This window comes from Scyliorhinus torazame, chromosome 2 (assembly GCF_047496885.1).
Source record: "Scyliorhinus torazame isolate Kashiwa2021f chromosome 2, sScyTor2.1, whole genome shotgun sequence".
Lineage (NCBI taxonomy): Eukaryota > Metazoa > Chordata > Chondrichthyes > Carcharhiniformes > Scyliorhinidae > Scyliorhinus > Scyliorhinus torazame.
In genome coordinates this window covers 55,946,087-55,972,338 of record NC_092708.1, presented here as the reverse complement: position 1 = coordinate 55,972,338, position 26,252 = coordinate 55,946,087, and the positions used below count along the sequence as shown (strand labels likewise).

The window sequence follows — 26,252 nt, the reverse complement described above, 5'->3', positions numbered from 1 at the left end:
ACAACGGTCAGTGATTGGTTCCTTTGTGAGGCTGAGAGAGCTGGGCAAAAGTGCTTAAACATTGGAAGTGAAAGGAACAGCCCCTCCCTCTCTCCTGCTTGAAGTGAAAGAACTGCTTTATTGTTCTGAAAGTAGTGAATGCCTGGCACATCCTTTGCTGTAAACCTGAAGTGATACTGAATCTGCAGAGAAGGTAGGCAACCTTTCCAGAGAAACTATCTCGAGCATAGAAGGGAGGAAATACTAAAATGACAGCCTAAACTACAGAAAGATATTGACTGGAAGTCATCCTATTGCATCAAAGATCCTTAGCCTTTTTATTTTTATTAATATTTTATTTTCCTTTCCACACCCCTTTCCCGTCTATATTATTTGTCTGCGTGTAGAGAGTTAGAAGGGGGGGGGGTTGCAAAAGGGCTAGTAGTTGGTCAGTTACATTTTCTGTCTGTTTAATTATAATACTGTACGTAATAAAAAGTTACTTGTGTTTTCAAGTTACAAACCTGGCGACTGTAGTTTATTGGGCTCAACCAAGGTGGTGGGAGGATGGGGTCGTTGCTATTGATATGGGGATTGGCATTACATTCGTTACTGATTATTGTTGAGTGTAAATTTGGGAGAAAATGTGAAAAAGGAAGAGAATAAAAAATATATTTTTTTTTAAAACGAAGGCCTTAGGGAATTTTAAATAAAATCTAATTTCACCCGTGCTGCAACTCCGGGTCAAGTGGGGCTGAAATTAGCCCAAGGTGTCGTGACAATAACACTTGATCCATGTGATCTCTTGCAATAGTTTTGAATGTCTGAGGGAATCGTTGTGGACTTTCAAGACTTTTGTTTTCTGTTACGTATTCATGCCTTACCCTTGTTTCAATTTGTCAATTTGTTCATGTATGTTCACGTAAGTAACTTACCTGGAAAGATCTCTGGATAAACTAAGGCTTTAGGACACAATGGGTAGCAACCACAGTGAACAGCTTCTAACCTAACAAAACAAAGCACTTCAAAAGGTTAATATCAAAACTAGAACAGAAAACAAAAATATACAAGTAAAATGACATTGTTACAAGGAACTCTATATGCTTCCAGTACAAAGAAATACAGCAACATGTAAAGTGATCAATAAGGCTTAGTTAGCATGACTATCTAACTTGCAGAGTGCAATTCTGGGCACAGTTGGCATCGTCACTTTTTTATTCTAGATTGACAATGATTGGAAGTTTAAGATATTTGAACTTTAGCGACACATGGATTATGTTGAGGTATATGATCTTAAAACAAAACTCTGCTTGTGTTTTTGGTTACAGGGAAGTGGTCAATTATTGGTAGAAACCAATTGTTCCTCAACAATAATAACATAACCTAACCTAGAGACAGGAGTCATCACGAATAGGAACTGCGGTAAAGTTCTGTATTGAAGTAATATATTTTTGCAGTCAACTGCTGAAATAATAGTCAGGGGCAAATTGAGAGTCCAACTGTGGACAATAATATATTTTGACATACTGTGGTGATAGGATTTCACATTTTAAGATTTTTATTATTCTTTTAACTTGGAAAATGTTGCCTTTTTTTATTTTAGGGTGCATTCACACATTATCTGGATCCTGTTTCACAGTGATGCTCACAATGATCTGGAAATGATGCATCACCCTACCCAAAATGCTTTTTTAGCTTGGGTCCCGATATGTTGAGAAGAAAATAAATAATTAAAATAAAAATGATTCCCCACTCAGTTGTCCTTCAGGAGGTGAAGTTTGTACTAACTTTAAGAGTAAAATAAATAATAAATTGGTATGCCATCACCAAAGGAATTCTCACAAACTCTCTTGAGAATTTGGTGAGCATCTTGTGAATAGGATTTCCAAAACTATGCTTTGGAACTCCATAACTCCATAATTACGAAGGTAACATTTATCCATTTTACACTTTGTTGTTTGGCCTGATGCACATAAATGTTAACAGCAGCTGTCATGGTCATATAGCACCATCCGGTACAAGTTTTTTTCTTGACGGGAGAGGCCATACAACAATAGTCTGCTACACACGGCCTCAGAGTGCGAACTGAGCAGAGAGCGACTTGAGTCTGATCTGTGGCAATGCTGCTCATTAATCTCTCAAGTACCTTCGCCAAATAAGACCCAAGACCCAAATGGCATGACACCAACAAGGTTGGAACGATTAGCAAAGATTAACAAGCGTGAGCATGGGTTTTAGAAGCCCACTGATTGTTGAAGGTGGACAATAACATTTGCATTTATTTACATAGCATCTTCATGACCTCAGGATGACCCAATAAACTTTACAGCCGATGAAGTACTTTTAAATGCATGAATGGCAGCAGACAATTGCGCAGGACAAAATCCCACAAACAGCAGAATACTGATGACCAGATAATGTGGCTCAGTGATATTGGTTACAGAGTAAATATCAGTCAGAACATTGGGGAGAACTCCCCTGCTCATTTAAATTTTTCCAGGGGAATTTTTTCATCTATTTGAGGGAACAAACAGGTCCTTCATTTACCATCTCATCTGAAACCAGGTCACTAACAATGCAGTGCTGAGGTGGCAGCCTACAATATGCATTTGAGTCTCTGGAGACGGAAGGAATGACAAACTACCTGAGCCCCAGAAGCAAACTGCTTGTAATCACTTCCAGAATCCATTATTATTTGTGTTTCACATTATGTATAAATATTGCACAATATTACTGCATGACAGTAAATACGTATTTGACTAGCCTCTATTGACCTTGAAATTACAGGGTCTTATGAAGTCACTATGTCTGCTATTTCAAGCAGGGACATTAACCCATTTATTTTATTGTCTGCTAAAGTAATGGTGAAGAATTTCAAGTAAATCCATCTTCAAATTTAGATTGCTCAACATAACTTCATGGCCATAGCGATTCTGTTATGGTTCAATGTCTGTGCAGCCAAGCTCGCTTCATACTATAGTATTCACTTGATAATTCAACCATTGTGTTGAAATTCCTCCAAGAAAGATATAGACTATAACTTCAGAAGAAATCTTACAAGGTAAAATCCTTCCACTTCAATGCCCTGTTAGTCTCTCTGTGTTGGGTCTTTTCACATTCATTCAACTTCTCTGCTCAACCTTCAAAACTCCCCAGTTATCCTTCACTGGCTTGGGTCAGGTGATTTTTGAAGCTCCTACCGCTGCTCCCAATCTTGTGTGTTCCTCACTTCTCTACTGCTGTTTCATGGATAAGTTGCCTCAACTGCACTGACCCATTGACTTACCTTTCACTGTCCTCCGCCTCATCACATTTTCAGTAAGGTTTCACACCCACTGCTCCTTATTGCCTGTCTAGTAAACTGGATCCGTTGGTGTGCACTGCTAGTCCTGAGGTCACTACTCACCTCTGCTGAATTTTGGCATCAACATTTCTGGCTCATGGTTGACTCTCTATGCCTTCTCGACTCTTCATTTTCCATTGCAACAGTGCACCCCCTAAAATTCCGCCCCTCGAATAGATCCAGAATTCACTAGCTTTCCATAACTGTCTCTGAAACAGGAGATTGGTTTGTTGGTGCTCCAAGCTCTCGCAACCCAATCCACAAGTCAACCCTTTTCCACTGCAGAACTTCAGACTGAACTTTCTCAAACTGTTTACTCCGTCATGTATATGTAACCCAAATTTCTTATCTGCCCACTTCCATGCGTATATGACCATGATTCATTAATATTACTCAGTCGTGACACTCATTTTTCTCCACTGGGGTTCTTTGTTCCACACCCCCTCTCAAATCTTGCGCCAGCTTATCAAGACTCATCCGCCTTCCCATTCTCTAACCACCATCTCAAGTTTGAATCCTGTTGAATAAGTCCACAGCTATCCTCTCTGCGCCTGTCTCAGTGTCCGTCTCAAGACCCACTGAGGCATCTGTGGCTACTTTCCTACAAGCAGGAATCCCAACTATCCATCCGCCTCTCACTGAACTTTCCAGATAATGCACAGGGGCTAATCTTTCCAACTTCCACCCCACTGTTCCATCAAATTCTACACGCAGTTAATTTAATGGTGCTTTTAAGATGAGTCTCCAACTTCCACCCAATTTTGTGGGTGAAAGGAGATAGTTCCTTTATTTTCATAATAATTCAAAGAAATTGCATATTTTCTTTGATGCTAGAAACCTTAGTTAAAAGAGGACCACCGTCTTATTGCAGACGGCCAAGTAAAAAAATGGCAGGTATGCAAATGTGGATCTAACTCCTAGATGCTAATTGTGACACTCCAAATTAACTTTAAAATATAATATTTGGCCGAGAAGGTATCAATCCACCAAGGTATTTGGAAATGTCCAGTAACAGGATTTTGTTAGTAATAATCGACAATGCCACCGGTATTTCACCTTGCATCCTTGTACGTGTCAATGTGAGTTAACAAGGCCGCCTCCCCTGCACTGGTAATGCCATAATTACTCCTTCAGAATTACTCCTGGATTCCTCAAAATCTGTTATTGTGGATAAGTGTGTAAACACCTGCTGTGGCACTCTGCACTGACACAATTAGAATAATAAGACTGAGAGTCCCATTTTTTCTGGTTGCATTAACTTCAAAGTACTTATTCTGTCATGAATCTACCAATCTACAGGAGGACTGGACTCACTTCAGAAAGGACAGGCAATTTTAATACATTTTGTAGCTGAACCACATTGCATGATGGGAAATTTGGTCAATTAGAACCTACAGTGCAGAAAGAGGCCATTCTGTCCGTCGAGTAAGGCAATGTTATATCCTTAAATTAAATATTATAAAGAGTAATTAATAAAAATTACCAGCGTTTGAGAGAGAGAGTGTGTGTGTGTATGTATGTGTGAGAGTGAGTGAGATACCTAGGACTAGGAGTAAGACAATCGCTTGCTCACTCCGACTCACTAGACACACACACACTCTCTCTCTCTCTCACACACACATGGGGCCGGGGATTTGGCGGAATTCTCCGGCGCCGGGGATTTGGCGGGGACGGGAATCGCGCTGCGCTGCTCGGCGGCCACTAGCAGCGGCCCCCTGGCTATTCTCAGGCCCGCGATGGGCCGAGAGGGCGCCCGTTTTAGGCCGGTCCCGCCGGCGTAAATTACAACAGGTACTTACCGGCAGGACCTGGCTGCGCGGGCGGCCTCCGGGGTCCTTGGGTCGGCGTGGGGGGATCAGGCCCCGGGAGGTGCTTCCACGGTGGCCTGGCCCGCGATCGGCGCCCACCATCCGCGGGCGGGCCTGTGCCATGGGGGCACTCTACCCCTCCTCTTCGGCTGCTGTGGTCCTTCACGATGGCCGACAAGGAGATGAACCCCCCACTGCGCATGCGCTGGGATAACGCCAGCGGACGCTGGTGCTCCCGTGCATGCGACAACTCGTGCCGGTCGGTGGAGGCCCTTCGGCGCAGGTTGGCGTGCCGCCAAGCCCCTTCCGCACCGGCCGGCGCAAACCACTCCGGCGGCGCCCCAGCCCCTGAAGGTGCGGAGGATTCCGCACCTTCGGGGTGGCCCGACGCCGGAGTGGTTCACGCCACTCCTTCGCACCGGAGTTGCCCGCCCCACCGGTTTTCGCACTAAAATGCCGCCCCACCTACCTTCCGCGGGAGTTCAGCTCCGTTATCCTGATGGCTGTTTACATCCCACCCCATGCGAAAATCGCACTGGACGAAATATTCACCACCACAAATAGCCTTGAAACGAAACATCCCGAGCCCTTGTTCATTGTCGCTGGGGACTTCAATCAGGCCAAGCTCAAGAACGTACTACCAAGTTACCACCAACACGTCACCTGTTCCACCAGAGGTCCAAACATCCTGGACGACTGCGACACTGTGATGAATGGTTACTGCCTTGTCATCATGTAAGGTGATGTCCCCTTTAAGACTGGGCTTGGAACCCTGGGGACCCCGCCTCTGGCTCCGCCCAGCTGTGAGCCATATATAAGGGGCTGTCTTGTGGGCTGTGCAGCAGTTAGCACATGTCTCAGCTCTAGCATAGTTCTTAGTCTATTAAAGCCTTCTTTACCGTTTACACTCTAAGCGTCATTATTGAGGATACCTCAATTTAATAGACTAAACTAGATCAGGATGGACGCAGGCCTAAAACCAGAGAAGCTCAACCTGGAAGCACGGACACCGGAGGCAAAGGAAATTTTTAAATATTGGCTGCGGTGCTTCGAGGCCTACCTGGACTCCGCAGAGATTCCCATCCTGGGGCCACGCAAGCTGAGCCTACTCCACGCCCGGGTGAGTCACAGAATCTCTGCCACGCTCGAAAAGGCGACGACTTATGAAGAGGCGGTCGAGTTACTCCGCAAGCGGTTTGTCAAACCCATCAACGAGGTGCATGCCAGGTATTTGCTCTCTACCTGCCGGCAGCGCTCGGGGCAATCGCAAGACAAATTCTTCGAGAAACTCACTGCGCTTGCCAGGGATTGTGACCATCAGGATGTGACAGGGGAAGTCCATATGAACCAGCACATCAGAGGCGCTTTCGTGTCCGGCATCCGCTCGACCTACATCCGGCAGCGGCTGCTCGAAAATGGGGCAAAAGACCTCCAGGACACGCTAACGCTCGCCTCCTCACTGGAGGTGGCCCGACATAACTTGGGTACGTACCCCGCGGACTCTGCGAGTCCCCCCCGGACTTCCTCAGACTCAGCCATATTACAGGCCTGCGCCACGCGGCGACCCGCTCACCATGGGGGCACACCATGCTACTTCTGCGGACAGGGCCAGCATTTACGCTCACGCTGCCCAGCCGGCTCCACGATCTGCAGCGACAGCGGGAAGAAGGGACATTTTGCGAGGGTCTGCCTGGCCAGACCCAGGGGCCAGAAAAACAAAGAACAGCCGGCCCGAAAATTAGGCTCTCAGGCCCGCAAGCCTCGCAATGCGGCTACGTACCAACCCGACACGCCCCCTTCTGACGCATCATCAGCCTCATGCGAATCATGGGAGCGGCCATCTTGTCGGCAGCCATCTTCTCGACCCGACACGTGCGACTGACGGCGGCGGCCATTTTACGAGTCCAACTCGGCTGAGGACTCAGACTACCCGCGAGTGGGTGCGATCACCCTCGACCAAACTCGGCCAAAACACCTGCAGAACTCTATGATGCAGGTCCAGGTCAACGGGCGCGACACTGCATGCCTCTTCGACTCCGGGAGCACGGAGAGCTTTATCCCTCCTGAAAAGGTAAGGCGCTGCTCCCTACGCACCCATCCCAAATCCCAAACCATAACCCTCGCATCCGGGTCCCATTCGGTACAAATCAAGGGGTACTGTATTGCAGATCTTTCGATTCAGGGCGCCAAATACACCCGTTTAAAATTTTATATCCTCCTTCACCTCTGCGCCCCCCTGCTGCTCGGACTGGATTTCCAGTGCAGCCACCGAAGCCTGACACTGAAGTTCAGCGGACCCTTGCCCCCCCCCTCATGGTATGCTGCCTTGCGACACTGAAAGTCGCACCCCCCTCGCTATTCGCGAACCTCACTCCCGACTGTAAGCCAGTCGCCACCAGGAGCCGGCGCTACAGTGCCCAAGATATGGCTTTTATCAAGTCAGAGGTCCAGCGTTTACTGGGAAATGGGGTAATCGAGGCTAGCAACAGCCCTTGGAGAGCGCAAGTGGTGGTAGTCCGGTCCGGGGAGAAGAAACGGATGGTCGTGGATTATAGCCAGACCATAAACCGATTCACGCAGCTTGATGAGTACCCCCTTCCTCGCATCGCGGAAATGGTAAATCGGATCGCCCAATACCGAGTCTTTTCCACAGTCGACCTCAAATCCGCCTACCACCAGCTCCCCATCCGACCAAAAGACCGCCCCTATACTGCCTTCGAAGCAGCCGGCCGGCTCTTCGACTTCCTCAGGGTCCCCTTCGGTGTCACAAATGGGGTCTCTGTCTTTCAAAGGGCGATGGACCAAATGGTGGACCAGTACGGTTTGCGGGCTATATACCCGTACTTGGACAATGTCACCATCTGCGGCCATGACCAGCAGGACCATGACGCTAACCTCGAAAAGTTAGGCTCAATTGGCCTTCAACCGCATCAAGGCCAACATCATCAAGGCCGCTATGCACGCGGTGGATGAAACCATTCCTTTCCAGGTAGAGAGCGATGCATCAGACATCACCCTGGCTGCTACCCTCAATCAGGCAGGCAGACCAGTAGCGTTCTTCTCCCGAACCCTCACCGCCTCCGAGGTTCGGCACTCTGCAGTCGAGAAGGAGGCACAAGCCATTGTGGAGGCTGTGCGGCGCTGGAGATACTACCCCGCCGGTAGGAGGTTTACCCTCGTCACCGACCAATGGTCAGTCGCCTATATGTTTGATAACACGCAATGGGGCAAAATAAAAAATGATAACATTTTGAGGTGGCGGATCGAACTTTCCACCTACACGTACGATATCAAGTATCGTCCAGGGATGCCCTGTCCCGCGGCACATGTGCCAACGCGCAGGACGACCGCCTGCATGCCATCCACAATGACCTCTGCCACCCGGGGGTTACCCGGCTCGTCCATTTTATCAAGTCCCGCAACCTACCTTACTCAACCAAGGAGGTCAAGGCCATGGTCAGGGCCTGCCAGATCTGTGCGGAGTGCAAACCGCACTTCTACCGGCCAGACAAGGTTCGGCTCGTGAAGGCCTCGGGTCCCTTTGAGCGACTGAGCGTGGACTTCAAGGGGCCCTCCCGTCCATCAATCGTTCTGCCTATTTCCTCACCGGTATCGATGAGTTCTCCTGTTTCTCATTCGCCATTCCCTGCCCCGACATGACCTCAGCCACCGTGATTAAAGCACTGCACAGCATCTTCACCCTGTTCGGTTTCCCCGCTTATATCCACAGCGACCGGGGTACATTGTTCATGAGCGATGAACTGCGTCAGTATCTGCTCAGCAAAGGCATCGCCTCGAGCAGAACAGCCAGTTATAACCCGCGGGGAAACGGGCAAGTGGAGATGGAGAACGCAACAGTGTGGAAGGCTGTCCTTCTGGCCCTGCGGTCGAGAAGTCTCCCAACCACCCGCTGGCAGGAGGTCCTACCCGATGCCTTACACTCCATTAGGTCACTCCTCTGCACGGCCACGAATGAGACCCCTCACAACCGATTGTTTGTCTTCCCCAGGTCTACCTCCGGGGTCTCGCTTCCACCTTGGCTGATGGCTCCGGGACCTGTTCTTCTCCGGAGGCACACGAGGAGCCATAAAACGGACCCCCTGGTTGAAAAGGTCCGACTGCTCCACGCCAACCTCAGTTATGCCTACGTTGAGTACCCCGACTGCAGGCAAGATACGGTTTCCCTCCGGGATCTGGCACCCGCTGGATCCCCCACTACAGATCCGCCCCTTCCCGCGCCGCTCCCCTGCAGGACCCGGCGCCTCCTACAACACACCCCCTTCCGGCCCTACCCCCCGTTGGTGAGCACCTACCGCGCACCCCCCCTTGCCCCCCCTTTACACACCCCGCCGGCGCCGGCACCGCTACCCCTGGCCCTGCCATGTCCCCCTGCCCCGACCCGGACCGAAGCTCCGACCACTGAGCTCCTGGATGTACCCACAACCGAGACGTCCGTGCCCGCTGCACCACCGCCCGAACTGAGGAGGTCGATGAGGACGATCCGGCCACCGAGACGGATGGACCTATGATGGCACTTCATCCCCGCCGGACTCTTTTTTAAACAGGGGGTGAATGTGATGAACGGTTACTGCCTTGTCATCTTGTAAGGTAATGTCCCCTTTAAGACCGGGCTTGGAACCCTGGGGACTCTGCCTCTGGCTCCGCCCATCTGTGAGCCATATACAAGGGGCTGCCTTGTGGGCTGTGCAGCAGTTAGCACATGTCTCAGCTCTAGCATAGTTCTTAGTCTATTAAAGCCTTCTTTACCGTTTACACTCTAAGCGTCAATATCGAGGGTACCTCAGACACAAATATCAAACATGCCTTCTGCTCTATCGCCCGCCCACACTTTGGCAAATCTGACCACAAGGCTGTGCTCCTGCTCCCGGCCTATAAGCAAAAACTGAAGCGGGAGAATCCGTCAAAGAAAGTCGTGCATTGTTGGTCTGAGGAATCGGATGATCTCCTACGGGATTGCTTAGAGTCAGTGGACTGGTCAGTATTTAAAAAGTCTGTGACCAGCCTGAACGAGTACGCTACTACAGTAACTGACTTCATTAGTAAGTGTGTAGAAGACTGTGTGCCAAAGAAGTAAATCCGTGTGCTCCCCAACCAGAAACCCTGGACGAACAGGGATATCCACGGCTTGCTGAAGTCTAGGTCTGAGGCGTTCAAGTCAGGTGACCCTGACCTCTATAAGAAAGCCAGATATGATCTAAAGAAATCCATCAAAGATGCCAAAAGACAGTCCGGACCAAGCTCGAGTCCCAGGCTAGCCACAAGGATCCCCGCCGTCTATGGCAAGGTCTGCAAGACGTAACGGGCTACAAGATGAAGGCATGTAAAATCGTCGGCTCCAACGCACCCCTCCCCGATGAGCTCAACGCATTCTGTGCCCGCTTTGAGCAAGAGGTCAGCGAGAGCGAGTCCTCCACCCCAGAAGTCGCGGATGAACTTTTATCTGAGATCACCACTGCAGTCGTCAGAGCAGCCTTCTCGAAGGTCAACCCACGGGAAGCCACTGGCCCGGATGGGGTACCCGGACGAGCACTCAGGTCTTGCGCGGATCAGCTGGCGGGGGTATTCACAGACACCTTCAACCTCTATTTACAACAATCTGAGGTCCCTATCTGCTTCAAGAAGACGACCATCATCCCTGTACCAAAAAAAAGTCAAGCAGCGTGCCTTAATGACTATCGTCCAGTGGCTCTGACATCCGTCATCATGAAGTGCTTTGAAAGGTTAGTCATAGCACGAATCAACTCCAGCCTCCCGGACTGCCGTGGTCCACTACAGTTTGCCTACCGCTGCAACAGGTCCACAGCAGACGCCATCTCCATGGCCCTGCACTCTACCCTGGAACACCTAGATAACAAAGACACCTATGTCAGACTCCTATTTATCAACTACAGCTCAGCCTTCAACACCATCATTCCTACGAAACTCATCTCCAAACTCCGTGGCCTTGGCCTCGGCTCCTCCCTCTGTGAACTTTCTAACCCACAGGCCACAATCAGTAAGGATAGGCAACAACACCGGTGCCCCACAAGGCTGTGTCCTCAGCTCCCTACTATACTCCTTATACACCTATGACTGTGTGGCCAAATTCCCCTCCAACTCGATTTTCAAATTTGCTGATGACACCACCGTAGTGGGTCGGATTTCAAACAATGACGAGACAGAGTACAGGAATGAAATAGAGAATCTGGTGAACTGGTGCAACGACAATAATCTCTCCCTTAATGTCAACAAAACGAAGGAGATTGTCATCGACTTCAGGAAGCGTAGTGGAGAACATGCCCCTGTCTACATCAATGGGAACGAAGTAGAAAGGGTCGAGAGCTTCAAGTTTTTAGGTGTACAGATCACCAACAGCCTGTCCTGGTCCCCCCATGCCAACACTATAGTTAAGAAAGCCCACCAACGACTCTACTTTACTTTCTCAGAAGACTAAGGAAATTTGGCATGTCAGCTACGACCTTCACCAACTTCGACAGATGCACCATAGAAAGCATTCTTTCTGGTTGTATCACAGCTTGGTATGGAGCCTGCTCTGCCCAAGACCGCAGGAAACTACAAAAGGTCGTGAATGTAGCCCAGTCCATCACGCAAACCAGCCTCCCATCCATTGACTCTATCTATAATTCCCGCTGCCTCAGAAAGGCAGCCAGCATAATTAAGGACCCCACGCACCCCAGACATACTCTCTTCCACCTTCTTCCGTCAGGGAAAAGATACCAAAGTTTCAGGTCACGTACCAACTCAAGAACAGCTTCTTCCCTACTGCTATCAGACTTTTGAATGGACCTACCTCTTATTAAGTTGATCTTTCTCTACACCTTGCTGTGAGAGTAACATTATATTCTACAGCCTCTCCTTCCTTCCCTATGTACGATATGCATTGTTTGTACAGCATGCAAGAAACAATACTTTTCACTGTATACCAATACATGTGACAATAATAAATCAAATCAAATTTTTAAAAAATCCTAGCAGATTAATTAAACACGATTTGCCCGTGACAAATCCATGTTGGCTTTCCTTAATTAACCACATTTACAGCCAGCAGGGAGAAAGAAATAAAGGAATATGATGGTAGTACTCGATGAAGAGAGATGGGAGGAGACTTGTGTGGAGAAAAACACTGGCATGGAACAGATGTACCGAATTGCTTGTCACTGTGTGTTTGATAATATTCGCTATGTTCCACTGAAATCATCTGGGTTTGAGTGAGCAAATGTGATTCTTATATTGGAAAGACTACAAACATACCTTTCTAATGTTTTAAAATGGGTTTTGTCCTGCTCAGAGCTAGAGTAATGTAAAACTGAAGGCAAAGCTAATCAGTTGATCTGTTCACACCTTTTACTCTATTAATTATTCAGACAGATACTAGTTGACAAACAAGCTTCATAGTATTTAGGACAGGTGGCACATTGGTTATCACTGCTGCCTCACAGTGCCAGGGACGCAGATTCAATTCTGGTCTCGGGTGACTACCTGTGTGGAGTTTGTACATTCTCCCTGTGTCTGCGTGGGTTTCCTCCGGGTGCTCCAGTTTCATAGAATCATAGAATTTGCAATGGAGGAGGAGGCCATTCGGCCCGTGTCTGCACCAGCCCTTGGAAAGAGTACCCTATTTAAGCCCATGGCTCCACCCTATCCCCATAACCTTACCTAACCTTTTGGACACTCAGCGGCCGCATGGCCAATCCACCTAACCTGCACATCTTTGGACTGTGGGAGGAAAGCAAAGCACCCGGAGGAAACCCACGTAGATACGGGGAGAAAGACAGTCACCCGAGGCTGGAATTGGACCCGGGGCCCTGGAGCTGTGAGGCAGCAGTGATAACTACTATGCCACCGTGGCATCCAACAGTCCAAAGATATACGGGCCAGGTGAATTAGTCATGATAAAATTGCCCGTAGTCTCCAAAGGTTAGGTGGAGTTATGGGGTTACTGGGCCTAGGTGGGGTGTTCTTTCAGAAGGTGAGTGTAGACTTGATGGGCCGAATGGCCTCCTTCTGCACTGTAGGGATTCTATGATTCTATGAACTGAAATGAAATGTTACTGTAAACAACACAGGCATTCAGAATCAACTGCTACATCAAATGGCTCTCTGGATTTTTATTATTCAACAAAAATACTCTAGTGCCTGTGCTCTTACTTGCACCAAATCACATTCACTTTTCACCCGTGCTCACTGGTCCACACTGGTTCATTGTTAATCATTGCATCGATTTTAAAATTCGCACCCCAGTTTTCAAATACCCCTCTCAATCACTGTAATTTCCTCCAGACCCACAACGTTTTCTGATAACTGCACTCCTGTAATTCTGGCCTTTTGAGAATCATTGATTTTAATTGTTCCACCAGTAGAGACTATAGATTCAGTTGCCTTGGTGCTAAGCTCGGAATTCCCTCCCTGAACCTTTCCGCCTCACTACCTTGTTTTCCCCCTTTTAAGGCATTCCTTAAAATCTGACTCTTTGACCAAGCTTTTGGTCATCTGCTTCACTCCATGTGGCTCAGCACCATATTTTGCTTTATAAGCCCCCAGTGAAACATCTTGGAGTGTTTAATGACTTTAAAAGTGTAATATAAATAGAAATTGTTATTGTAAGATGATGCTCCAATGATTCATACCTATTTCCACCAGCTACATCTTCAGGATAAGGTTACAATCAAAAAAATCAAATTCACACAGAACAATAACTTTTATTCGTGTTACAAGTAGGCTTACATTAACACTGCAATGATCTTATTGAGAAAATTCTCAGGTCGCCACACTACACCGCATGTTTGGGTACACTGAGGGAGAATTCAGAATGTCCAATTCACTGAACAGCCCCTCTTTCGAGACTTGTGGGAGGAAACCATAGCACCTGGAGGAAACCCATGCAGACACGGGGAGAACGTGCAGACTCCGTACAGACAGTGACCCAAGCCGGGAATCGAACCCGGGTCCCTGGTGCTGTGAAGCAACAGTGCTAACCACTGTGCTACCGTGCCATCCTATAACAGATCTCTGAGAGATTGTATTGAAAATGCATCACAAATTACAACAATGAAATTCACATGTTTTCGAACTGTCGTTTGAAATATCTGGTTTCACGCCAGGGTGACTATACAATTTTTGCTGTGCATTCTGAGGAGTGATTTTAGTCATTCTTTGACTTTACTGATGACAAATGATTACAAAAGGTGCTGTATGTTGCCAGAATTGATGTGTCCCTGACATATGAAAATCCTAATACTGAAGAATTAAAATCATTATACATATGTTCATAAGATATAGGAGCAGAATTAGGCCATTGGGCCCATCAAATCTACTCCACCATTCTACCATGGCTGATATGTTCCTCATCTGTTACCTACAATGCTAAAGACCAAGGGATGGATTGGAAAATCAGCCAGAGCATCTCCTCCCTAGAACACATGACCTAAGAGTAGGCAATTTAGCCTCCCAAACGTAAACACCTTCAATGTGATCATGGCTGATCCCATCCTGGCATCAACTCCACTGACCTGCCTGATTTCCATAACCCTTCAACCCATGACCAATTCAAAATCTATCTAATTCCTCCTTAAATTTACTCACTGCATCCACCGCACTTTGGGTAGCGAATTCCACAGATTCACAACCCTTTGGGAGTAGTTTCTCCTCAAATCTGTTTTAAATTTTCCACATCTTAGTCTAAGATTATGACCTCTCATTTTAGAATACCCCACAAAAGGAAGCATCCGCTCCACTTCTACTTTATCCATACCTTTTAGCATCTTGTACACCTCTATTTGATTTCCCCTCATTCTTCGAAACTCTCGAGAGTATAGGCCTAAGCTGTTCAATCTCTCCTCATACGACACACCCTTCATCTCTGGAATCAATCTAGTGAATCTCCTCTGAGCTGCCTCCAATGCCACCACATCTTTCCTCAAATAAGGGAAACAAAACTGTGCACAATACTCCAGAAGCGGTCTTACCAATGCCTTGTATAGTTGCAACAACACTTTCTTACATTTATACTCCTTGTTATCTGCTGCACTTGCATGCTCGTTTTCTGTGACTCATGCACGAGGACACCCAGATCCCTCTGCATCGGAGCACCCCAAAGTCTCTCCCCATTTACATAATACGTTGCCTTTCCACTTTTTCGACCAAAATGCATGACCTCACACTTATCCACATTAAATTCCATCTGCCACATTTTGGCCCACTCTCCTGACTATCTATATCCATTTATAAGGTTTTTATTTCCTCATTGCAACTCATTGTCCCACCTATTTTAGTGTCATCTGCGAATGTGGCTATAGAATCTTCTATCCCTGTATCCAAGTTGTTAATATAGATTGTAAATAGCTCGGTCCAAGGACCGAACCCTGTGGCCCCACTAGTTTTAAAAAAATATATATTTATTAACGTTTTTTAACACAATTTTTCTCCCTTACAAACAATAACCCCCCCCCCCGTAACAAATAAAACCAAGAAATCGCGAAGAGCAAGATATATACATGGCAAAATGATATATTTACACAGCTTTGTACACTGGCCCTCACCCGTACGTGCCAGTTTCCCCAACCTTTCATGTTATCTCTTGCTCATCCACCCTCCCAGGCAGTCCCCCCTTTCCCCCCCCCCTCCCCCCCCAGGACGTCCCCTCCACTCCCCCCCCCCCCCCCCCCCCCCAAGGTTGCTGCTGCTGCTGACCGACCTTGCTCTAATGCTCCGCGAGATAGTCTAGGAACGGTTGCCACCGCCTGTAGAACCCCTGCGCAGACCCTCTCAAGGCAAACTTAATCCTCTCCAACTTTATGAACCCAGCCATATCATTTATCCAGGCATCCAGGCTGGGGGGGGCTTCGCCTCCTTCCACATTAGCAAGATCCTTCGCCGGGCTACTAGGGACGCAAAGGCCAGAATGCCGGCCTCTTTCGCCTCCTGCACTCCCGGTTCGTCCACTACTCCAAATATTGCAAGCCCCCAGCTTGGCTTGACCCGGACTTTCACCACCTGAGATATTGCTCCCACCACTCCTCTCCAGAACCCCTCCAGTGCCGGGCATGACCAAAACATATGGACATGGTTCGCCGGGCTCCCTGAGCACCTTCCACATCTGTCCTCTACCCCAAAGAACCTACTCAACCTCGCCCCCGTCAAGTGCGCTCTGTGGACCACCTTAAATTGTATCAGGCTGAGCCTGGCACACGAGGAGGAGGAATTAACCCTACCTAGGGCATCAGCCCACCGACCTTCCTCGATCTCCTCCCCCAGCTCCTCCTCCCATTTACCCTTCAACTCTTCTACCAGCGCTTCCCCCTCTTCTTTCAACTCCTGGTGTATTTCCAACACCTTGCCCTCCCCGACCCATACACCCGAGATCACCCTATCTTGAACTTCTTGTGCCGGGAGCAACGGGAATTCCCTCACCTGTCGCCTCACAAAAGCCCTCACCCCATATATCTAAAGGCATTTCCCGGGGTAACTCAAACTCCTCCTCCAGTGCCCCTCGGCTCGCAAACGTCCCGTCGATGAACAGGTGCCCCATTCTTCCAATCCCCGCCCGATGCCAGCTCTGGAACCCCCCGTCCTGCTTCCCCGGGACAAACCGGTGGTTACCCCTGATCGGGGACCACACCGATGCTCCCATTGCACCCCGGTGCCGTCTCCACTGGCCCCAGATCCTTAGCGTTGCCGCCACCACCGGGCTCGTGGTATACTTTGTCGGCGAGAGCGGCAGCTGTGCCGTCACCAACGCCCCCAGGCTCGTTCCTTTACAGGACGCCATCTCCATCCTCTTCCATGCCGCCCCTCTCCCTCCATAACCCACTTGCGGATCATCGCCACATTTGCTGCCCAGTAGTAGCTCCCCAGGTTTGGCAGCGCCAACCCTCCTCGGTCCATACTGCGTTCCAGGAACCCTCTCCTTACTCTCGGGGTCTTATTCGCCCACACAAACCCCATAATACTCCTGCCTACTCTCTCAAAAAAGGCCTTAGTGATCACGATGGGAAGGCACTGAAACACAAACAGAAACCTCGGAAGGACCACCATTTTGACCGACTGCTCTCTACCCGCCAGCGAGAGCGGTAACACGTTCCATCTTTTGAAATCCTCCTCCATTTGCTCCACCAACCTCGTCAGATTCAGTTTATGTAGGGTCCCGCGTGGCCCCACTAGTTACACGCCATCCAGAAAAAGACCCATTTATCCCGACTCTCTGTCTCCTGTCCGTCAGCCAGTCTTCTATCCAAGCTAATATGTTATCCCTAATCCCACATGATCTCACCTTGTGAATTAACCTTCTGTGCGGCACCTTATTAAATGCCTTCCAGAAGTCCAGATATACATCTACATGGGGATCCATTATTCCACTTTGCTTGTTGCATCTTCAAATAACTCAAGCAAAATAGTCAAGCATGATTTGCCCTTCATAAAATCATGGATAGCGCTTTGGCTTTCCAAATGTCCTGATATTACATCCATGATAATTAATTCCAACAATTTTCCAACAACAGATGTGAAACTAACTTATCTGTAATTTCCCACATTCTGTCTCTCTCCCTTTTTGAATAAGGGGGCATTTTTCCAATCCACTAGAAAATTTCCCGTGCCCAGGGAATTTTGGATTATTATAACCAATGGATCCACTATCTCTGCTGCCATTTCCTTTAACACCCGAGGATGTAGGCCATCAGGCCCTTGTCTGCCTCAATCACAAGAGTTTGTTGAGTACCGCTTCGCTATTGATTCTGATTGTTCCAAGTTCCACTCTTTCCATTACCTGTGAATTGCCCATTCCTATATAGTACGAGTGTCCTCCACTGTGAAAACTAAGGCAAAGTATTGATTTAGCATCTTTGCCATTTCGGTGTTCCCCACTATTAACTCACCGGGTTCATCTTGCAAGGGGCCAACATTCACCTTTGCGACTCTCTTCCCTTTTACCTATCTGTTGAAACTTTTGCTATCCTTTTTGATATTCTGTGCTGGTTTGTTTTCATAATTTACCTCCACTCTTTTATTACTTTTTTCGCATCCCTTTGTTTATGTTTGAAAGTTTCCCAATCTTCCAGCCTGCCACTGGCCTTTGCAATATAATATACCTTAGTTTTTGACTTTATAATGTCCTTGACCTCCTTGTTTAGCCATGGATGTTTTTTTTAACCCCTCTTCCCATCTTTCTTCCTCACTGGGATATATTTTATTTGTGAGGAATTGAGTATCTCCTAAAACAACTGCCACTGTTCATCAGCTGTCCTACCTTTAAGCTTTGCTGCCCAGTCTACTCGGGTCAAATCTGTCCTCATGCCTATGTAATTTCCTTTGTTTAATTCCAGAACACTAGTGTCGGACTCCACTTTCTCACCCGCAAACTGAATCTTGAATTCTATCATACTATGGTCATTACTCCCTCGTGAATCCTTAACTATGAGGTCATTAATTAATCTCTCCTCATTACAAAATACCAAATCCAGAGTAGCCTGCTCCCTGGTTGGTTCCCCAACATACTGTTCCAGGAAACATCTCTAATACATTCATTGAATGCCTCCAGGTTACCCTTGCCAATTTGATTCCTCCCGTCGATGTGCGTATTAAAATCACCCATTATTTTTGCTGTACCTAAGGGCAGCAAAGTGGCACAGTGGGTTAGCCGAGGCCCCAGGTTCGATCCCGGCTCAGGGTCACTGTCCGTGTGGAGTTTGCACATTCTCCCCGTGTTTGCGTGGGTTTTGCCCCCACAACCCAAAGATGTGCAGGCTAGGTGGATTGGCCACACGAAATTGCCCCTTAATTGGAAAAAATGAATTGGGTACTCTAAATTTATTTTAAAATTTTAAAATGAAAAATCTTGCCGTACCTTTCTTGCAAGGCCCCCGTATTTCGTGGTTTATACCGTGTCCCACTGTAGAACTACTGTTTGGGGACCGATAAATTACTCCTACCAAGGACTTCTTCCCTTTGTTATTTCTTATTTCTACCCAGGCTGATTCCACATCTTGATCTCGAGTGCTTATGCAATTTCTCATTACAGCACTGATCCCTTTCCTCACCAGCAGAGCTACAACACCTCCTTTTCCTTTCAGCCTCTCTTTCCGAAATACTGTGTACCCTTGGATATTCAGTTCCCAAACCTGGTCTCCCTGTAACCACGTTTCAGTAATCCCCAAGTCATAACCTTTTGTTTCTATTTGCGCTGTTGGCTCATTAAGTCTGTTACGAATAGAACATAGAACATACAGTGCAGAAGGAGGCCATTCGGCCAATCGAGTCTGCACCGATCCACTTCAACCCTCACTTCCACCCTATCCCCGTAACCCAATAACCCCTCCTAACCTTTTTGGACACCAATTTATCATGGCCAATCCACCTAACCTGCACGTATTTGGACTGTGGGAGGAAACCGGAGCACCCGGAGGTATCCCTCGCACACGGAAAGAACGTGCAGACTCCGCACAGACAGTGACCCAGCGGGGAATTGAACCTGGGGTCCTTTAGCTGTGAAGCCACAGTGCTATCCACTTGTGTTACCGTGCTGCCCAAGAAACCAAGAATGCTTCTTGCATTTAGATACAAACCTTTTAAATTTGTCTTAATTTCCCTACTCTTCTATAATTATTCTACATTATCCATCTTCATTTAATGGACCATGCATTTCGCCTAGTTTGCTTGAAATGAAGTCTCAAAATCCAAATTGGATATTTGAATTAGACTCTGTGGGCGCTCGAGCGACAGCGCAACGAGACCGTTAAATAGCGGGAGTGGCCAAAAACAAGAACCGCGCCGGGCGCCAATGTGTTCACGATCCAACCGTCCCACTCCTGGAGGCGAAATCGGGATCCCGCCATAGCGTGGCGAGAAACCAACAATCACTACTTAAGACCAATCTCTATACAGTTAACGGGAGCCAACGGCCTCCTGTGATCTAATCGCCTCCCCAGCAAGTGGTCACACGGGTGCCGATCAGTACTCCTTTTTATAAATGTGAAACTGCCGGAGGGGCTGTTGAGGGGACCCGGGGAGGTGAGTAGCCACCTTCGCTCACAGGCAAAGAGCCTGGGTTGTTGCCCCTGTGCTCAGAGGGGGTGGGGGGACAACTGGTGGGTCCAGCCTCAATTGGGGTGGGCCATCATGGGGGTGGTGGTATCGGAGCAAGAGGGGGTCTCGGCTGGGGGTGGGGCCACCATAGATCCACAATGCCAACCCCTGGATCGTGTACATCCGTTTCGGGGGCTGCCCTACTCCCTCCCTGCCTGTATGTCCCACCAACCACCCAGGGTAGTGGGTGCCTGGAACTCACTTCCAGAGGAGGTGGTGGAAGCAGGGACGATAGTGACGTTTAAGGGGCATCTTGACAAATACATGAATAGGATGGGAATAGAGGGATACGGACCCCGGAAGTGTAGAAGATTTTAGTTCAGACAGGCAGCATGGTTGGCGCATGCTTGGAGGGCTGAAGGGCCTGTTCCTGTGCTGTACTTTTCTTTGTTCTTTGTTCTTTTTAACTCCCACTGACCGAGGAGGCCACTGGCTGTGCAGCTGAAGGCTATTGCTAACAGTGAATCGGCAATCGTAGATAAGTGAGAACTTCACACATCACAACTGGATTCCCATGGGTGGGCACACATTGTGGTATGTGGGGGCTATTGCCTAGCAGAGTAGGGTGTGCCGGGTTGGGCTGGATGGGTGGAGGAGAGAAGTGGGAGACCGGAGGATCAGAAGGTGGAAGACATCGCTGTTAGTTAGTCTCACACCCTCCCCCTATTCCTTACAGATATAAATGAGGGCAGCATGGTGGTACGGTGGTTAGCATTGCTGCCTACGGCGCTGAGGACCTGGGTTCGAATCCCGGCCCTGGGTCACTGTCCCTGTGGAGTTTGCATGTTCTCCCCGTGTCTGCGTGGGTTTCACCCCCACAACCCAAAGATGTGCAGGTTAGGCAGATTGGCCATGCTAAATTGCCCCTTAATTGGAAAAATTAATTGGGTTCTCTAAATTAAAAAAAAAAGAAAAATATATCAAATGGTATCAACGGTATTCTGGATCCCATGGAACTTGCCCGAGTGGTTCTGGGTGGCAGGATGCAGGCAGCAGCAGTGTCAACAGAAGCTCAAGGAGGTGGCACTTGTGCAGGACTCCATTCTACACCCTGAGGCCCCGGCAGCCCATCAGGCCAGGTGAGCTCCAGAGTGGGAGGCCCAGGACGGCCCAAAGTGTACAGGCGTCGATGGTCTTTCGAGCATATGAAGGACAGCGCGTGCGGCAGGAGGCTGTGCCTCAACAAGCAGACTGTACGGCACCTGTACCATGGCCTAGCGGACTTTGCACCACATGGAGGAGGGGTCACCCGCTCCCCACAGAGTCATCAAAGTCCTGGGGAGGGAGGAGGGCGCGAGGGGTTCAGGACCCCCATGCCTGGAGAGATGGACATGGGATTGGTGGTCGGCCAGCTTGCGGACAAAAGTGCCAGAGGCATCCTACTGGTTGTTGTGAGGGATTTTTAATGTCTCTCACATAATAGTGTCCACCACTGCCCCACGCTCCCAATGGTGCCGCCCCACTCTACCCACCACCTGTTTCCCCCTCCCAAACGCACAATCCCTCCCCCTCCAGCCAGCCACCACCCTCTCCACCTCCCGTGCCCTCTCAGTGATCCTGAATGTGCTGAGTCTTCTGCGTTCTACCGCTGTGTCTAGGTCTATCTTCAGGATGCACATCAGAGGTGGACGCAGCCAATCCCCAGCAGGCATCTTCTGGGTGCTCTGGGCACTTGCCGGCAGCACATTCACAGCCATGCCACCATGTTCTCGATGCTGACTGCAAGACGCGGCATCGTCAGAGGGGTGGTACTCGGGGGAGCTGGTGGCCACTGTCGCCACTCCATTGGATGGGTCCGAGTTAGCACCCAGTACCCCCTCCTCCCGGTCGGTGCCATAGTGCCCTGAGGTTCACCTTGGGACGGATGGGCAGCTGGTTTGAGCCCTGGCTGCCCCTGCGTCATCTGGCTCTGCCAGCCCTGGCGGCTTCCCAATGTCTGCAGCACAGTGTTGATGGCCTTGGTGATGCTCCTCAGTGATTGGGGAAGGCTCTGAAGCACCTTGGCAATGCCCACCTGCAACTGGCACCTCGGCTATGCCTAACTGAGACTGGCACTTGCCCCACAGCGCCTCATCAAGGTCTGCTTGGCACTGGGTCGCCTGCCCCAGTGAATCGCACATTCTGCCGAGGCCTTCAGCCATGGCCATCATTGACTGAGCTACATCTTGAACACCTCCACTCATGCTGCTGACATTGTGTACCAGGCTCTCCACTGCGGTCGCCACCCTAGCAGTGTTGGCCTCAGAGACACGCATTGCCGGTGTCAACTCCTGTGCTCATCGCCTCTGTGACTCCTCCAATCAGCTATGGAGCTCCTGGAGGGTCGCTGAGATACCCTTTTATCGTCTGCATCAGCTGAGTAAACCTGGTCCAGAGACTCAGCATCTGACTGGGGCCCAGCTGGGTCCTGGGATCAGGCAGACCAATTGCTGTCTCGTTGGACGCTCCTGCCTCCACCTGATGTACATCAGCAACTGTGTGGTGCTCACCAGAATGTACCCCAGAAGTCTGACCACTCCTGTTGCCCACCGATGTGCATGCTTCTGCGCTGGTGGAGGGTGGGAATGACAGCAGTACTGCTTCCACGGTAGCGTCGTCAGAGTTCTCCTCTGACATCTTCTTTTGAGAGGCGGGGTCAACCCGAATGGGACAGCGCCGTCGGCTGGAGGTCCTGCGGGAGAATGGACATGTGGTCAATCGGAGCGATGGGACATTCAGTATGGCATTAACAACTCATGTTTGACAGTCCATCTGGGTGGGGCCCAGTGGATCCTCATCTCTGCGCCGACCTCAACATTGGTGACCACACATTCCACGGCCGGCCCCATCACCTTCAGGGCCCGTTCCTCAAAGGTGGCGAGGATTCTGATGTCCACCCTGTTGCCCGTCTGGGCCCTCTCCCGAAGATTGTGGGACACAGAGAAGGCAGCCCGTTGTAGGTCATTGACCTTCTTGCGGCATTGGGTGCCGGTTCTCCTGGTCATGCTCCCCGAGCTGACAGCCGTTGCCACTTCCTCTCAGGCAGCATTGGTTGCCCTGTGGCTGACCCTCCAGGACCCTTGGGGTTACAGGACAACACGTCTGGCCTCGACCGTCTCTAGAAGCTTCCCCAGGTCTGCATCCCCAAATCGTGGGGCCGTTTGGATGTTCAAGAGCGGTTTAAGTACTCCGCTACCTTGTTAGCGTGGGGCTGGCAAGTGCGGTCCTGGCAAATTGGCTGGCGAGCCATGACTTGTGGCGTGAAGCCCGTGGACTATTTAACGTTGGATTGTGGTGACGGCTTTGCCAGGTTGAGCACCAGAAAGATCGCGGCAGTTCCTGCTCACTACCACACTTAAAAACGTATTTACAAACTGATGATGAACCGTAAATCATTTGAGATCATCTCCCTAAACCAGGTAGCACCAATAAAAAGCATCATGCTATAGAGAGAGCTAAACAATCCCACAGTTAATTAGTCAGATCAAAGCTCTGCAGTCTTGCCAACATTCAGTTGTGAATGGTGGTGGACAATTAAACTAACTGAAGAAGGAGGCTCCACAAACATTCCCATCCTCAATGATGTAAATGAGTGTAAATGAGTATAAGTTGTCATATGAGGAGCGGATGAGGACTCTCGGTCTGCACTCATTAGAGTATAGAAGGATGAGGGGGATCTTATTTGAAACTTACAGGATACTGAGAGGCCTAGATAGAATGGACATGTGGAGAGAATGTTTCTACTTGTAGGAAAAACTGGTACCTGAAGCCACAGCCTCAGACTGAAGGGACAATCCTTCAAAACTATGAGGATAAATTTCTTCAGCCAGAGTGCGAATCTGTGGAACTCATTGCTGCAGAAGGCCGTGGAGGCCAAATCAGTGAGTGTCTTTAAGACAGAGATAGATAGGTTCTTGATTAATAAGGTAATCAGGGGTGATGGGGAGAAGGCAGGAGAATGGGGATGAGAAACATATCAGCAATGACTGAATGGAGGAGCAGATTTGACAGGCCGAATGGCCTAATTCTGCTTTTATGTCTTATGGTCTTATAAAAAACTAGGCTGAAGCATTGGTAAACATCTTTAGCCAGAAGTACTGAGTAAATGATTCAGTTTGGCCTTCTTCCGAGGTCTGCAGCAATGCTGATACCATTCTTTGGCCATTCCTCTAACATCAACATCTTGGGAGTCACCAGTAAGAAGAAACTTAACTGGACAAGCCATATAAATTCAGTGGTTACAAGAGAAGGACAAAGGCTGAAAATTATATGGTGAGTAATACATTTCCCTGACTCCCCAAAGCCAGCACCAACAAGGCACAAGTCAAATGTGATACGTATATTCTCCAATTGACTGGATGAGTGCAGTTCTATTTAGGAACCTAGACACAACTTGATTAGCACTGCATCCATCACCTTAAATATTCCTCCATCACCAACGCACCGTGGCAGCAGTAAGTCTATCTGCATAATGCACTGCAGCAATTCACCAAGTCTTCTTAAACAGAACCTTCCAAACCCGTGAGCACTACCAGGCTAGAAGAACAAGCTGAGTAGACACACAGGAGCACCACTAACTGCAAGTTTCCCTCCATGTGACACACCATTCTGACTTAGAACCATAATCGCCATTCCTTCATTGTCACTGGGTCAGAATCCAGGAACTCACTCCCTTCAAGCACTATGGTAGACCTGTGCCACATGGACTACAACACTTCAAGAAAGCAGCTCCCTATCACAGTTGATAGAGAAAATAGGGATGGACAGCGAGGCGCACATTCCAGAAAAGAACATTAAAAAAATTAGAATTTATAAAAAGGAACAGGGGGGACTATTTATTTCATCAAGTTTACTCTGCCGATCTGGCAGCTGTGACAGTTCTATTTATTTAATCCTAATTTCCTGTCCTTTCTTCACATTCATCGATCGTCAGTCCCAATAAAGTATATATCATTATTTCAAAATTACAGTTGATTCATCAAATTCTGCTTTCCACATTCTCACAACTCATGGTGCATAACTTTTTTTTGGATTTGTTTTAACCAGTTGAGCCTAAACGTTTACGATTTTGCTCTTTGCTCTCCGTTCCCCTACCACAAAGAAAATTTGTTCTTCAATACTTTAGAATTTTAAATATCTTAATGTATAACAGAAAATGTTTTTTTTTTAGGGTCAGCACACTCAGGCTGGCTAAGTGGTCTACTATGCACATGGTGGCGAAAGGAACTGGCACAGCTATAGGGCAATGGATTGATCTGCCATTAACGACATGTTAGGTCCGTCCCAATAGCTGTGAACTGTTATACTAGCATTTTTAATTGTTTTCTAATTTCACGAAATGTTAGTTGGACTAGTATCTCAATTCCTAATTAATGAAAGACAATTTTGTTTTGTGCAAACTTTTCATTTCAGTCAACTCTCTCTGCATCTCAGATAATGCAACAGATGACTATTGCCTTTTTAAGGGCAGTGTCTTGTTGCATTTTAGAGACTACAACTAAGAATTTGCTTGGAATTGTGGAGAAATAAAGCAAATTGCCTCCTCAACTAAGAGACCACACATCATGCTATTTCCAGGTCTCCAGGCCCATTAATTGTCAAGAGGCACTGGCCCTAGGAATCACTTAAATATGGCAAATTTAAGAGTGTCATTGACTTTATGGGGATGATGCACTAATAATTACCGCTAAGCTGTTTTCCGTGAGGGATATTGGCAGAGTGGCACAGAAATCCTAGAAAATGATGATCTGACATAAGTAATGGCTTATGTCTTCATGCCATTATTTTCTGGAACTTTGTGCTACAATAATGCTCACCATAGTTACACCTCTAGTAAATTCTGGCCCAATGTTTTAGATAACAGATACTTTGCATAACCACAGTATTTGCTGGATTTTATATCCAACACTTCATGATGAAACCCAGCATCCTATTCTTTTTGCTAGCATTTTGCGCCTGCAAGCTAACTCTTAATGACTGATGTGCCTGGCTCCCGAAATCCTTTTTTTTTAAACAACCAGCCCTCCTCCCGATGCTTCACCATT

The 26,252-nt window shown here is 48.3% G+C and overlaps 1 protein-coding gene across 5 annotated transcripts in view; it reads right to left on the bottom strand.

Moving 5' to 3' along the window:
- The window catches only part of gtdc1 (glycosyltransferase-like domain containing 1), a 609,229-nt gene that overhangs the window by 61,534 nt on the left and 521,443 nt on the right, over positions 1-26,252 (bottom strand). For all 5 annotated transcript variants that reach the window (XM_072471580.1, XM_072471570.1, XM_072471612.1 and 2 more), the window contains one exon: positions 915-985. In XM_072471580.1, the coding sequence (XP_072327681.1) occupies positions 915-985 (71 nt within the window). The remainder of the gene's footprint in view (positions 1-914; positions 986-26,252) is intronic.